This window comes from Rhea americana, unplaced genomic scaffold (genome assembly GCF_003343005.1).
Source record: "Rhea americana isolate MKP2758 unplaced genomic scaffold, rheAme1 scaffold_119, whole genome shotgun sequence".
In the NCBI taxonomy this organism is placed as follows: domain Eukaryota; kingdom Metazoa; phylum Chordata; class Aves; order Rheiformes; family Rheidae; genus Rhea; species Rhea americana.
The window spans coordinates 813,418-827,261 of NW_028185250.1; the positions used below are offsets into that span (position 1 = coordinate 813,418).

Genomic DNA, 13,844 nt, shown 5'->3' on the forward strand with positions numbered 1-13,844 from the left:
ATGCTTCAAGACTCTGATATGCCACCATATGGGTATTCAGTTCAATAAAATCATTGCATACTCTAAAACTCAGGAGCCAGTTCTCAACTGCCCAAGAGGAGATACCACCTTAGACACCAGAGTAATTCTCCAGAATTTAATAGCCTTAGGAGATGCTTATTTCTTGCTTTCTGTTGCTCAGGATTCTAACTCCTGAATGGTGTCTCAAATGTTAGAGATACTCACGTGAGCCTGGGGTTTGTAGTCACTCTGCTACCCCCTGCTTTGAGACCCATAGCAAACTTTATTGTGTTTGTCTCTGCTTACTGCTGAAGGGTGACAGTATGTAGTACTGAACATTCAGATATTCCTGCTTTATACTGTCACTGAAATCTAGCTGTTTTCATGGGTGCTGAGTAAATRTAATAACAAAATGATTGCCCGGAAGGGAGGCAGGGCTGGAGTGAGGATCTGGGGTCATATTTCCACCAGCTTGTCAGGGTTGCAGTCCCTCCACAGGAGATGAGCACTGCCTGAAAAAGCTCTGTCAAAGCATTTTAACAACGAACAGCCCTTCATGGAGCTTCTGGAAGAGGATCACAGGAGCTGCCAAGAGGCTTTTGGAGACCTTATGTTAAACCTGTTTTTCAACACCTGCTGGCACTCTGTGCTTCCAAAGCCTGGAGCATGCTAAAACAGGACACTAGCTCTCTTGTGTGGTAGATCTAATCAATATTGTTCTCACCTTTTCATGGTGAGAACTTATCCAGAGCTTAACAATTCTGATTTTTAAAATGCTGAACGTGCCCTCAACTCTGGTTGCATTGGAAAGGGAGCTGCAGGTGATTGGCTGTTTTGCAGCATCCAGCCCTAAGTAGCACTCCATGTCTCCTGATCTTCCCGTGACAGGAGAAAGAGCATGAACAGCCTGGAGCTCCTGAAACCTCTGACTCCTGTAGTCCTCTGCTTCCAAGAAGTGAGTTCTCAATGTTGGTAAAACAGTGTGTTATAAATAAGTAACTGATGCTCTGTCAGGAGGAGTTTTACGTGCTGTTGAGCACAGATGTAGACCTGGACCTGGAAGCTGCAAGTGAGATTGTCCTGCTGACAGGCATATGGAGGCGGTCCCTCAGGAAGGAGTCTGCTGTGGGCATGGCTGGGAAGCTGCCTGAGTGTTAGCCCTTCTCCACTGGCCCTGGAAGGGCATCCCTAGGCTTCCAATGCTTGCAGTGTAGATGGGAGCGAGGGAGGAGGATTAGAAGAGGAGACTTGAAAACAACTAAGATTCAAGAGGAAGGAATGAAATGCAGATAGCTGTTTTTGGTTAAAGTTATCCATGAGGGGACCATAGTTACTTTCTATAGAGATCAAGACACTGCAACTAGCAGTAGTAGGGTAAAACTTGAGGCTGAATACCTGTTAGCTTGCTCCTGTTTAAGTAATTCCTGACAAAGATTAAGATGAGATTTGGTTATCATGCATAAGCATGACATTTCTTATGATTGTATGCATCAGTAATTTGGTGGGTAGAAATACTAGAYCAGCATTCAGGTGAGACTCTTTTTTTAAGGCACACAATTCCTGTGGKCTYCTTTGCTTTGTCTTCTGGGAGGCTRAGTGGAAGRCACCATACATACAAACATTGGCCTTATTTTCAGAGCAAATGCTAAACTGGAAACATGGCTTGGGCTGCAGATTTCTGATGACCTGCAACAAAGCCAAAGTCAGCTGAAGGGGGTTTGCATGACATGAAGCCCTACAAAACTCTTTGCACCRAGGTTGATCTTGGTCCCAGCGTTGGCTGGCACTTCTAAAAAGACCTATCCCCCTGCCATCTGGGCCCAGCAGTCAGTCCCCAGTGACCATGCGCTGTGGCTCTTGCCACAGCTTCAGTGGAGGCCCTACTTCCGTACTTCGGGATTCCTTGGAGGCTTTGATCAAGATGCCAGTTAGATGGTGTAAAAGGAAGGCAGGCTGCCAGGGGTGAAATTCCAGCCCTTCTGCTTACTTATGGGGTTGTGGCAAGATTACAGTGACAGGCCTCAAGCATAAACAAATGGGCAGATTGGCAGCAGTGGGACCAGCCATGTAGAAAAGGCGGGAGGAGGTGTTCCCTTCCTGCATCCTTGTACTTTTCCATTTGAGAATGTGGAGGAGCTAAATATAGCTGGGAGCAGAGAAGGTTTGCTCTGAAGGCTCCAGTCCTGCTAATATCTGGACGTATTTCACTTGCTTAGACTACGCTTTCTTCCCTCTTTGCTCAAGGCAGCTGTGTTCAGAGTAGACTGCACCCCACTCCATCCAGAGGTGGTCTCTGCCCTGCTGTTGGCCCYAACTCCAAGGGCCACTCCTATGCTGTGAGTGTTTCCTGAAGTAAGGCCACATCTGCTGCTTCTGYAGTGGTGAGGGAGATGGATGGTGGAGGAAAGGAGAAACCATTTCTCTTCTGGAACCTGGGTTAGGAGTTCTCACTTAAGAAAGGTCTGTGACCTCCACTGTCCTTCCSAGGCTGTGGAGGGTGAGGAGGGGATGTCACTGTCAGGGGTTGGCTCTGTATAGTAGAGAGGGGATGGCATGTGGCTGTGATCAGAGGAGGAGCTTTAAGTTGGCATATCTGGGATATACCACCTGCTAGGGTGATGATTAACAGAGAACCTGTGACTTTACCTCTTTTTCCACTATAAAACAGGAGGGAACGATTAGTAACTAATGCCAGAAAAGCCCACGTAGGACATGCTGACAGAATAGAGCCCTGGCCATTTGCTTTACTGTTGTCTTAGGCCAATAATGACCTAAATTAGGCCTAAATAAGCAGCATTATCTGACATTAATCCATGTCATCCAGGTTCTGTTTTAAGGTACTAGGTAAACCTAATGCTGCCTGGCACTTTGGGTGGAGTATTGGGCTGGCTCTGGCTCCTCTGAGCTGATTGGGATGCATTGGAAGAGCTAAGCAAAAGACATGCTAGAGACAGACTAACCCAGTGTGTGAGATGAGGTGGTATGGCTATGCTTTCTCCATTGATTAAAAAATAAATGGTCAAGGTAAGAGATTCTTACCATATCTCCTGCTTGCAGCGCATGTCTTTCTGTGCCATGATCTGAAGAAGCAGATGTTAGGAAACCTCTTTTCCAATATGTGATGATGGAGTTTACTATTGCACTTGTTAGCTGTGGGTCACCTTCTCTGGTGAGAATGCAAGAGACTTTCTAAATGGTATGGCTGTTTGGTGAAGTTCTGAGATACTCAAATGCTTTTTGCAGGAGATGTTTTTAAAATACCACTTAACAGTGGCAGAGAAAACAAAGGCCAATTTTGTTGTGTGGTGGTGTTTGCCAAGAGCCAGATAAGCCCTGACACTAGTACTAATTATCTGCAGCAAGTCTGGCAAGGCTCGAGTGTGTGTGTCCCAATATGCCCGAATGAGATAACTACGATGTTTGAATGTGCGTTGATGTAAACTGGAAAAGTAGGAGTTCATCGTGCTTGTCAAAAGTATCGTGTTTATAAAAAATAGCTCCCCCATCCCCTTTTGCTCTAGCGAATTTGGACACTATGGGACGCAGCCATGCTTCTTCCATGGGAAGGAAGAAAATGGGGAGCGAGAGGGCATGTTGGGATGGCAGAGCATGGGATTTTACATATTTTGCCATGATAGGATGGAAAGAGAGCTCTTTAGCCTCTCGAGCTGTGAATACAAAGCATTTGCAGAGCAAAGAGACCGCTGTACCTTTCTCTGTGTTGCTCTATCTGTATCCATGCTTGGGATTTTTGGCATAACATTGCCAGAAAGATACCTAAGGGACTTAAGAGAGCAGCCAGGAAAACAATCAGAGGCTGAAAAKATATGCCTGAAAAAATGACAGATGCACAGAGCTTAACTTCAGGAGAGCAGAGAGGTAAGTGTGTGAGATGTCTCCTGACAGCATAGGATTTAAGGATGAAGAGGGGGAGCAGTGGTTTGAGAGGAGGCACCAGGAATGGGAGTTATGAAATTAAGAAACAGAAACAGCAGAAAAGACATGCTTTGAGAGTCTGCTGGAACCATTTTCCCATGTAGAGAAGGAAGCTTCCTTGTCTAGGATCATTGTTTAACCGTTCAATATAAAATGTACCATGGGAACCTATTACTTATCACAACAGAGAAGTTCTGGTCAGAGAAGTTCAGCTACTTGATCTTTGCTGCCTCTGCTCTGAGATACTCAGCTGGGGTGGGGTTGATAGTACACTGAGAAAGTGTTCAGAGAATAGGCTTGGAGAACATTTGATACTTGATRCAAGGAAAGCAGAGAACAGTGCTCGAGCCGGTCCCTTTTTAGGCAAACACTTTAATTTAGCCATATACTTAATACCTGATGACTTCAATGAGAGCATTTCAAGATAAGTATTTACTTAGGAGCTTTTTAAAGCAGTGGTAATTTCTTTTGCATGAAGATTCTTAAATGAATATCTTAGCAAGCACTAGTCCATACCACTACAAAGCTAGATTTCCATTGGGAGAAGTATTAAGTAGTAACCCCATCTGAGTTATTAATTAGTAATTAATCTCTCAAAATGCCATAGTGTACTAATAATTTTTATGGCCCTGGTTCTGTGATATGTCTGAGAAGGCTAGGCACACTTCATTCGTACAGTGAAAATTCTGGAGGAATTTCTTGCTCTTCTGTGTCATGACGTATTGCAGGCCTCAGCCACAGTTTTGACAAGTGAGTTACCATTTCATGTAATAAATGTGGTGTGTTACCATGACATGRCATGTTGCCATGACATACCAGTTACAGAAATGAGATATGGATCACCTTATRTGCCCTCTTTGATGTGTGAACCACCGAAGAGCAGATTTGCTGTCTGAAAGGGCTCCTGGTTGTCTTTGGGGTCCACTAGCTGCTCTGTACATGAGTATACTGCCCCTTCTGCCCACCTCTGTGGCACTGCACATACAGCCAGATGCCACTTCCACTTGAAGGAACAGCCAGGGGTATGTTTTTTGTGGTAGAAGCCTACAGCACMCCTTCCTGTATCTTGCCAGTGTTGGATAGCATGCTGTATCCACATACAGGAGAGGATTAGGGTCATGGGTACTGAGTAACTTTCGTACTCCAACACTTTATGCAGGGACAAAGACATAGGGTCAGAACTGAGATTTCCCCAGACTTGGGGGATTTGGATCCCAGCCATCAGAGCAGTCATGATGTTTCTACAGACTTCAATGCCAAAAGGAAGCAGAGAATACGAGGGAGCTTTTGAGGAGGGACGGGTGAAATCTGAAAACGTAGTCAAAATAAGTGATGGGGTTTTGGCTGCCASTAACAGAGCGTGAAGCTGATTCTTACATGTTAGTGGATGTTTGCTCCTCAGACCTTGTGATAGGAGTGCCCAGAAATTCATTGTGATTTAGTTACTTAGAAGTCAGTGTTCCTTAGAGTCCTGTTGTCCCTTCCCACCTGCTCCTTCCCCTAGGCCTTAAAATAGATGCTCAGAGCAATGAAAGGGTTGAGCATGGCAGCAGAGGCAGTGGGAGCAATGCAGCTCTTTTGAGAATGGACTTTCTTGGGGCTGTGTCTGCAAATAAGTGGGGGACTGCCGGACTGGAGTTGCTCTCTGTTTAGGGCAGTGCTTTCCATGTCCTGGAAGCTGCTTRCTTCCAGATGCCCAGTCTGCATTATGACAACTCCAGGCCATGGTGTTTCAATACTCTTGGGCTTCGTATTGGTATTCTCCAAGGACAAGACTGATTCAAGCCCATGSAAAGCGCTTGCTTCTGCTGTCCTTTTGAGATCGCAGCCTGGGCAAGCAGAGCCCAGGGTGTGCTCCAGCCAGCTGGCATCCTCTCCCTGGTAGGCATGTCTGAAGTTCTGCCAGATGCTTGGTTTCCMCTGTTCTGTGCAATGCTGACCCATGTGGAGCGGAAAGGCAGAAGAGCCCTTCCTGACTTCACTATTGGCACACAGTATTTGATGTGCTCAGTGTTTCTTCTCGTATGTTCTCATAGCCGCCATCTTCAAGTTGAGTTGAGACCTCGGTGYTCCTCATAGATTTTAGCCCACTACTCACCCTGGTTTCAGCCTGGGGCTGCAGGCAAGAGAAGCCCAGGTTATCAACCACCAGTCTTTGCCAAGTTTTCGTGGATTTGATATTTGCTCTTGTGGACCTATGCTCCATGGATAAGCACAGTGACTCAGAGTGGCTTTACCCAATTAAAGAACCATTTCTTTGTTTMTCCTAACACTGAAATGGGAGTCCAGCTGATTTGAAACTTGTGTTGCTGTRTCTTGCTGAAAATTCAGTGTCCTCYTTCAAGYTTAAGCAGCCACTTTGTCTTGCACACCTTCATCTGCAGGTCTGGGAGCCAGGCTGYTTGCCTTGAAGTACCACTTCTGTGTTCCTGGTCTTAACTGAATGCTGTCATCTCGGTGTCTAGAGCCAGACTGACGCTTTGTTCCTTGCTTTCCTAAGCTGAGCCCCGCTCTTGCCAAGCACTGCAGGGTGGAGAGAGACCATTGAAAAGAACAGCCCAGTCAGCATCTCAAGTGCTGGCGCAGGGCCCGAAGTCCCAGCATAGTGCATTCAAGTAACTGTCTGATATAGACCCCTGCCCCAGCAGTCGAGGGTAAGCAGATCTACCYTGAAAACTCCTAAAATAGTACTAATTAGGTAATCTAGCCTCAGTCTTCCCAGCAGGCAAAAAATACTGGGGAGCAATTCCCTGTCTGTAGCGCCATCAGGCATTGTCAGGTCTAACAGCCTGCAGAAAAGGGAGGGGGTGTCTCCAGGCACTGACACCCTGTGCAGGGTCCAGCAGTTCTATCTGTAGCAGGGTGGATGAGGGCTTGGAGACGGGGCAGTCTCAAAGCTGTTTGATGTCCCTCTCACTTTCCTATGACCTTTGTTATTTATTCAGTTCCTCACAGAGTTCAAACTTTTTTCTCACAGCCCATACCCACAGCCCATACCCATGTGTGGCTGTGCAACTTCTCTCTCTGTGTCTTGTTAGAGTGAAGTAGCTTCTGGGATGGAGTGTATGCTCTGAGATGAGCACCACAATATCCTAGCTTGGACATCCTTGCACCTGAGGTTGCACTCCTGCTCTTGATTGTACCGGCGGGTTGTGTCAACCCTTGTGCTGTGCTGCAGGTTGGGCAGCACTGTTGCTGCTGGAGCGCTGGCTCCTAGGTAGTCTTTCTTGTTATCCCAGCTGCTGAAGGATGGAGGTTCATAGATGCTCCTCTGCAACTGTCCTGGCTTGTTCACTGTGTCCTGATCTCTGACTGCGAGAGCCCTTTGCTGATGTCGGCTGCYCTTCAGAAACAGTTGACTACTTTCCTCCTACTACCTGGCTGCTGAACCTTTCAGGAGTCATCAAGGGAGCTGGACTCTGCATACTGCAGGGCTGTGATTATGTTGACCTTTTCTGCTTCTTGTTTGTGTCTCAGGTACTTTGAGACTAACCTTGCAAGGCAAACACTGTTCTGTGAGAACAGTAAGGAAGGTGAGGAAAAGGTGTGAACATTCCTTGCCTGCAAACTGCAAACACTTGGAGCTACAGACCGCTTCTCTATATCTAAGGGCCTTAGAAAGGGATCTGCCCCTTTGTTATGGGAAAGGTGCAGGTGTCATGTTTTGGAGTAGCTATTTTCACCGACTTGGAGAAGTAGCTTCTGTTGTAGGTCATGCAGCATCCTGGCTGTTTGCCCCTGCAGTTAGCTACACCCCAGAGCCCRCAGGGGAAACTATTTCCCTCCAGGCTTCCTCTTTCTCTTTCCTGTGTGTTTCCTCTGGTGGATCAAGTGTGAAGCAGGAGTACTGACCTCTGTGTGAACAGGGAGCCCTTCCCTGCTAGTGCCAAACTTCCTCACCTCCTGATATGCAGAWTTTTTCTCTCAATTGCTAAGTGTCATTTCCAGGAATGATGATGTAAGCAGCCTGTCTGCCCCTTTTGCCATGGTTCTTGAATTGATGTGGGATTTCAATTTTCTTGAGTCTCTACGGAGCAGCTGCTGAAAGCACGGTTATGAAGCTTTTCTGCAGTACCATCCAAGAGATGCTTCCCCAGCCCTGCGCTGAGTTTTGTCAGTGCTTAGAACAGGAGGACAGGGCAAGAGGGAGGCTTATCCCCCACTGACCTCTCTGAACTGCTTGCACCCTGCAGAGTGAGGATGTTCCCGTGGCTAATGCAATAGGGTGTCTTGCCAGCCCCTGCAGAGGAACCAGCTGCAGAGCCCTGAGAGGTGGCTTTGACAACTGAGAGAGGTTTCCTGTCACTGCTTGGTGACTTGCATCACCAAGAATTTTCCTTGGTGGGCAGTGCTGATCTCACAGTGTATGTAAGGGCTTGTAGTCCTACCCAGTGTATTTGAGGGCTGTGCTACAAGAAGGTAAAGATTTTTGTCATGCAGACATGAGGAGGAGGAAACAGTGAACATGACCTTGAGAGACTAACTTAAAAATTTGGTTTTATGAGCAAGAGTCTGCATTCAAKAAGAGCATTTATGTAAAAATGAGAATATACAGACTGAAGACTGGTTAGGGACAGATATGAACATGAGGGAAGGCAAATAAGTTAATACCCCTGTATGCACAAGAGGATTAAGATTGGACATAAACAAGAAGCTCTAAAATGAGATTAGCTTACTGTTAAACAAGGAGAAAAGGGATGAAAGCTGGGAGAGGTGCAAAGCTCCTCCTTAAAATGTGTGTCTGTGTAAAACTGACAAGATGGCATTTGGTCACTTAAGAAATGGAGAGGAACACAAAAAAATCAGAGCAATTAAAGGTCATCGGTTAGGATTGGTTCATGTTTCAGATAATCAGATGTGATGCAGCTGAACAGTTCTTTACTCAAAGGCTAAAGTGGTATTTRTGTAGTAAAAATTCTGTATAGTTGCTCTTGATGAATGAATGAAGTATGGGAGAGCCACCTGGGGTAGATTCTTGTGCAAATAATGTAAGCACAGGAAACAGGCATGCAAGAAAACTAAGAAGGCAGCCCTTTGAAGAGCAGCCCATAACCTACTGGGATCCATAAACCAGAAGATGGAAACCACTGTTGTTGGGAGATGGTGGAGTCTCCATCTGTGGGGCTGACAAACATCTATCAAGAATGGATAGAAGTGCTCCTGCTAGGGTGTTGGGTGATAGATGAGGAGGGCCCTACTTTCTGAGACTTATTCATTTAACCAGAGCACTGAAGAGTTCCCAACTAGAGCTTAGTTGTGAGGTGGCCACTGCTCTGCAGAATCTACAATGTGAAGTCTAGTACCTTATTCTCACCACTAGACTTCAGTGATAATAAATGAAAGATGAATGTCAGTCTATGCTTACAGGATACAAGGAGAAGTCAAGCAACAAGCTTGACTGTTTGTTTATAAGCTATGAAATATAGGTTGGCAGACAAAATTGATTGCTTTCTGATAGATTTACAGCCTAAGAGCTTGAAGGGAAAGTGACAGGTAGGTATATTTGGAACTGAAGTGTTTGATTTGGTGACTCATGAAATCTAACACTCAAAATTTAATGCAAATCACATTGGCTTTGACTCTGCCACGCAGACTGAGAGCTGACTGACAGATTGCACATGGAGAAATAGTGAATAGTTTGGACTTCGTCTTGATGGTGAAGGAAGAGACACACCCTTGCTGTGGATAGGATCTGGCCTGTGGATGGGACCCTGGGAGTATCAAGGCAGAGTTAATATTCTAGTGTTTGCCACAGGGCAAGCATGATGGGGATGGTCCTGAACCCCTCGTAAATGGTCTGGCATTGCCAAATGCCAGATCTACCTTGGTTCGTTGTGGTTGGATGGTGACTACAAGGCCTGTTTTGTTATCTAGGCCTGCCTTCCTAGCAGCAAAGCCACAGCCTGGTGTTGCATGAGTGCAGCTGTGCTTTACTWCCTCCCTGGGAGATAAGATCAGTGCTTCCCTGATGACCAGGCAGGAACATCCACCACTTGCCCAGGACTACTAAACCAGCAGTTGGTGCAAGCACCCAGGAGTACCAAATCCGGAGGGATGTGGAAACTTAAGTAGGAGGGCAGCAAGATGTGACACAGGAGGGAAACCTGGAGCAGCAGAGACTGAAAGGCTGTTAGACTGACAGTAGATCGGTCAACTGTGAGATGACAGAGGAGCACAAACCACTGCATGCCAGGATTTCAAGCCATGGTACAGCACTGGTGCAGCCTTTCTTGGCATGACGCATGATACTTAGGGCACCATGTGACTAGGTAGCCCTACTGACAGCTTGGAGGGAGTTCCTGCAAAAAGGAACAAACAAGTCCTAGTTGTCTGGAGCTAAATCCTTACCGCCTGGCGAAACAGTGGTTTCCAGTAGACAAAGGCAGTATGAAGCGCTTTGCTGATGTTCAAAGGCAAGGTTTTGTAGACAACTGTTCTGGGTGATCAGGGCATCTTTATTTCATGACTCTCTGACCTTTTCAAAAGCTCTCCTGATCCTAATGAAAATTAGCATCCAAAATCTCTTCTCTGCATYGAAAATTGTGGCTAAGAAAATAGGCTCCAAGGAGAGAGGGGGATTAAGTAGCCTGGTCTGAGGAGCACTCTCAGGATGAAGTAGAAAGAAAATGGTCTAGTTTCACCTGAAACTTGAAGATCTCCCTGAGGCTGAGATTCCCTAGTTTGCAGAGTGTTTTTTTTTTTATTTTTATTTTTTTTTTATTTATTCCTTCCAGGGAAGGAGTTCTTAAAATATCTCTGGTTATGTTTTTGAAACAAAGGAGCAGTTCAGTACTAAGCCTCAGGAAATAAGCAGGGTTCTCTGAAACATCTGTGTCCCTTTAGGATCACCCTCCAGCAGGTTGTGCTGGAGTACCAAGGACAAGGATGAGTTTCCCTCTTTTTGGGCGGGGAAATYACGCTTCTGTCTGTTTGCTCATAAAGTGTAAGTTGCATACATCTTAGCTGCCTTTAGGAGCAAATCAAACCCAGGTTCATTGCACAGCCAAATGTTCCCTGCTGTAACCATCTATTTCCATCCCTGCCAGGCACTATCCCAGTGCAGATGAGTCACTTGCATGATTGGCTTCACTTACAGCTGTTACAGCTGTGCTGTGAGCAGGACCAGGGGTTCCTAAGCAGTGAGACATATACCACTAGCAATATGCAAACCACCACAAAACAGTGCACAGAGCCAGGAGCTGGCCATGGCAGTTACAGTCCCTACAAGCACTAGTGCTGGTGGTGGGAACTGGTATGACCCCCCCTCCCCAAAAAAAAAAAATTGCTAATAGATGTCTGAAGGCTGATGCAAAGTCAGCTGGAAAGACTTTGGATCCAGGACAAGGATGCATTTAATTTTTGCCTTGAAGAAGTTGAGCCTGCCTGATCAAAGTTGTGGATCAGTGTCTGCAAGAAGAGGCTGCTTGACTGGCTTATACAAGAGATGAAGCATGYGGGGAAGTTTGTATGTAGGCTAGAGGGATACAGAGGAGACAGGTGTGGGGCTTTTCTGGGTCCGTATAATAATACTGAGCTAATCCTTTTTGATTGTTCTTTAGTGCTGTGTTCTTTAGGCTTGCTTAAAATGCATTTTCTTCTTGTTGCTTTTTCTCTGGACCTGCAGACTGCGTTCCTCCTCACTGCACTGAGCACATCAGCACTTCTCAGGCCTTCAACTACCCAGGTTTGAGATATGGCACAGGACAACCTTTCCACTGCTCTGCCTGCTGCTAGAATGCTATTTGCTACTTTCTTTTGTTGCTGTGCTGTGGGAGAAGCTTTGTGCTAATTCATAAGCCTTCTCCTTCCCATCATTTGTAAGGCTTTTTGCCAGGTGCTGAGAGGGTTGAACTGATCTTTCCTTGGACTGTTTTTGCCTCAAGCAGCTTGCAGTGTACAGAGCTCTGCTGAACTGGATGGTGCAGGCTGGTGAATGAAAAGGCACTCTCAACCGCAGRTGCCAGCCACTGCATTTTGAAAATGGTACAGTTGGTTAGGTGATGCAAGGCTTGGTGCTTGTAGCCAGTGGGAGAGAGGAGGGAGTTGTGTCTCTGTTGGTGCATACTGGATCACCRCATGAGCATATGATTTACCACCAGGCCTGAAGGGCAGAAGAAATAGGATAAGCAGCTGCTGTATTGCATGCCTGCAGGGTCTTCTGAGTGAATCTGAGCAGTGTAGGACAAGGGAAGCTGTGTTGCTGTGGGCATATTTATGCTTTCCTGGCATTGTGTGCTGCCTAGTGCTTTGGCACACAGGCACAGAGCATCTTGGGAGCAGTGGCTTTTCTTCACAGGTCTCTGAGCTCAAACCCTGCTCCCAAGAGAGTCCCTGGCTCCCCAGTGCAGGCGGGTCTGTACTGCCCTGCCAGTTAGGGGCTTAGGCACAAACTCCTTGGCTGAGCCCAACAGGAGGTGTGTGGTATCATAGCATGGATCACCCACAGCACTTGGGAGACCATGTCAGTGCCAGATCGTGAGAGGAAGCAGGACTCCAAGGTATAGTCCATGCTCCTGGCACCCACTGGGGCAGGTAACCAAACTACATGTCATCTCCCTGAGCATCGTGTCCTAAAGGTGTCTCAAGTTGTAGTTTTCTAATCTTGAAATCTGCAGTGTATTAACCCACAGTCCTGCTAGCATCTAGCTGTCTCCATCCCCCTAGTCTGTCCTGAGAACATATTTCAGTAAAAACGTAAGGTTTTATGAGAGCACAATCTCATTTTTCTAATCACAGATGTGTTTATTAAAGTTTACTGGTGAGAAAATAAATGAATGTAGCTTGTCTGCTTACATCTTTCTAGCTACATTCACAGGCATATCCTTCGTTGATTTATATTTTTTGTAAGCATTTCTCAGGCCACTTTCTCACGTCTGACATCAGTGGTATGGCTGGAGGAACACAGCTAGACACTTGTCTGTGTCAATGCCTCTGTATGTGTAACCCAGCTGTCCAGCTTCTGTATTATTTCTGCCTGAGTCCCAGCTGAATGTTTTCCCCTCTTCTTTCCCCCCCACACCCTTTTTTTTTCTTCTCCCCTCTTGCCTGAGGTTTGTCAGAGGATGCAAATGTTGGGTGTGAGGTGCAGAGACTCCAGGATTAGCTGGCGAGGAGAATGGGAAATGCTCCATTTGGGAGGGCCTTGATTTCTAATTTTATTGCATGCCTAGACTGTGCTTTGCTACGGTGAAGTTCAGCATGGAGTGGGCAGTCTCCACAACAAGCAGCTCATTGTCAGCTGCCCTGTTGGAGTCTGTCTGGTCTCTGCCTGATGTCAGCACCCCTGCCCAGAATGCAAAATGACTTCATGAACTTCTTGATGAGTGTTCTCTCCCCCGGCTCTTCACAACTGTGTCTCAGACTGCAAGAGCCAAGGAATTTCATCCAGGCTTTCCCATCCCTCCCCCTGCTTCCCTTTTACTTTCCCTTTGCAGAGCTGCGTAGCATTTCAACATGTGTAATGGAGCTTGCAGACTTGCTTGGCTTCAGAGTGGGTGTTCATCCTCACCTTCCTGTGGGCAGGAAAGAGGAAAACCAGTCGACTGTGCTTCAYCTGCACATGAAGGATGAAGGCAAGGAGAGGAGAAAGCTCCTGCTCCATCTGCTGCGACCTTTTCTTCCTGCTGCTGCCCTCTCAGGGGAGCACACAGGCACCTTGAAAGGGGTAGTTCCCAAGGCTGCAGGGCTGCTTGGAAGGCAGGATTTAGGACTGGAGGCTGCATCGCAGCATTTTTTCTCTTCTGTCCACTCAGTTACAACATCCCTTAGCATGCCTCACTGAAAGGTCAGCAAATGATGAGTGCCCTGCAGGATATGTTTTAGCTACTTCTGCTTGGAATTGCCACCAGCAATGCTTGTGGTGTTTGATGCTCTGAGTAGGAGGCCCTGAGGTGACTAATGTCATCAGC

General features: G+C 46.6%; 1 protein-coding gene across 3 annotated transcripts in view; it reads left to right on the forward strand.

Moving 5' to 3' along the window:
- Positions 1 to 2,316: 2,316 nt before the first annotated feature.
- TMEM63B (transmembrane protein 63B) overlaps positions 2,317 to 13,844 on the forward strand; it is a 41,093-nt gene continuing 29,565 nt past the window's right edge. For all 3 annotated transcript variants that reach the window (XM_085320290.1, XM_085320298.1, XM_085320305.1), the window contains exon 1: positions 2,317 to 2,336. In XM_085320290.1, coding sequence (XP_085176416.1) covers positions 2,332 to 2,336 — 5 coding nt within the window. In that variant the 5' untranslated portion in view covers positions 2,317 to 2,331. The remainder of the gene's footprint in view (positions 2,337 to 13,844) is intronic.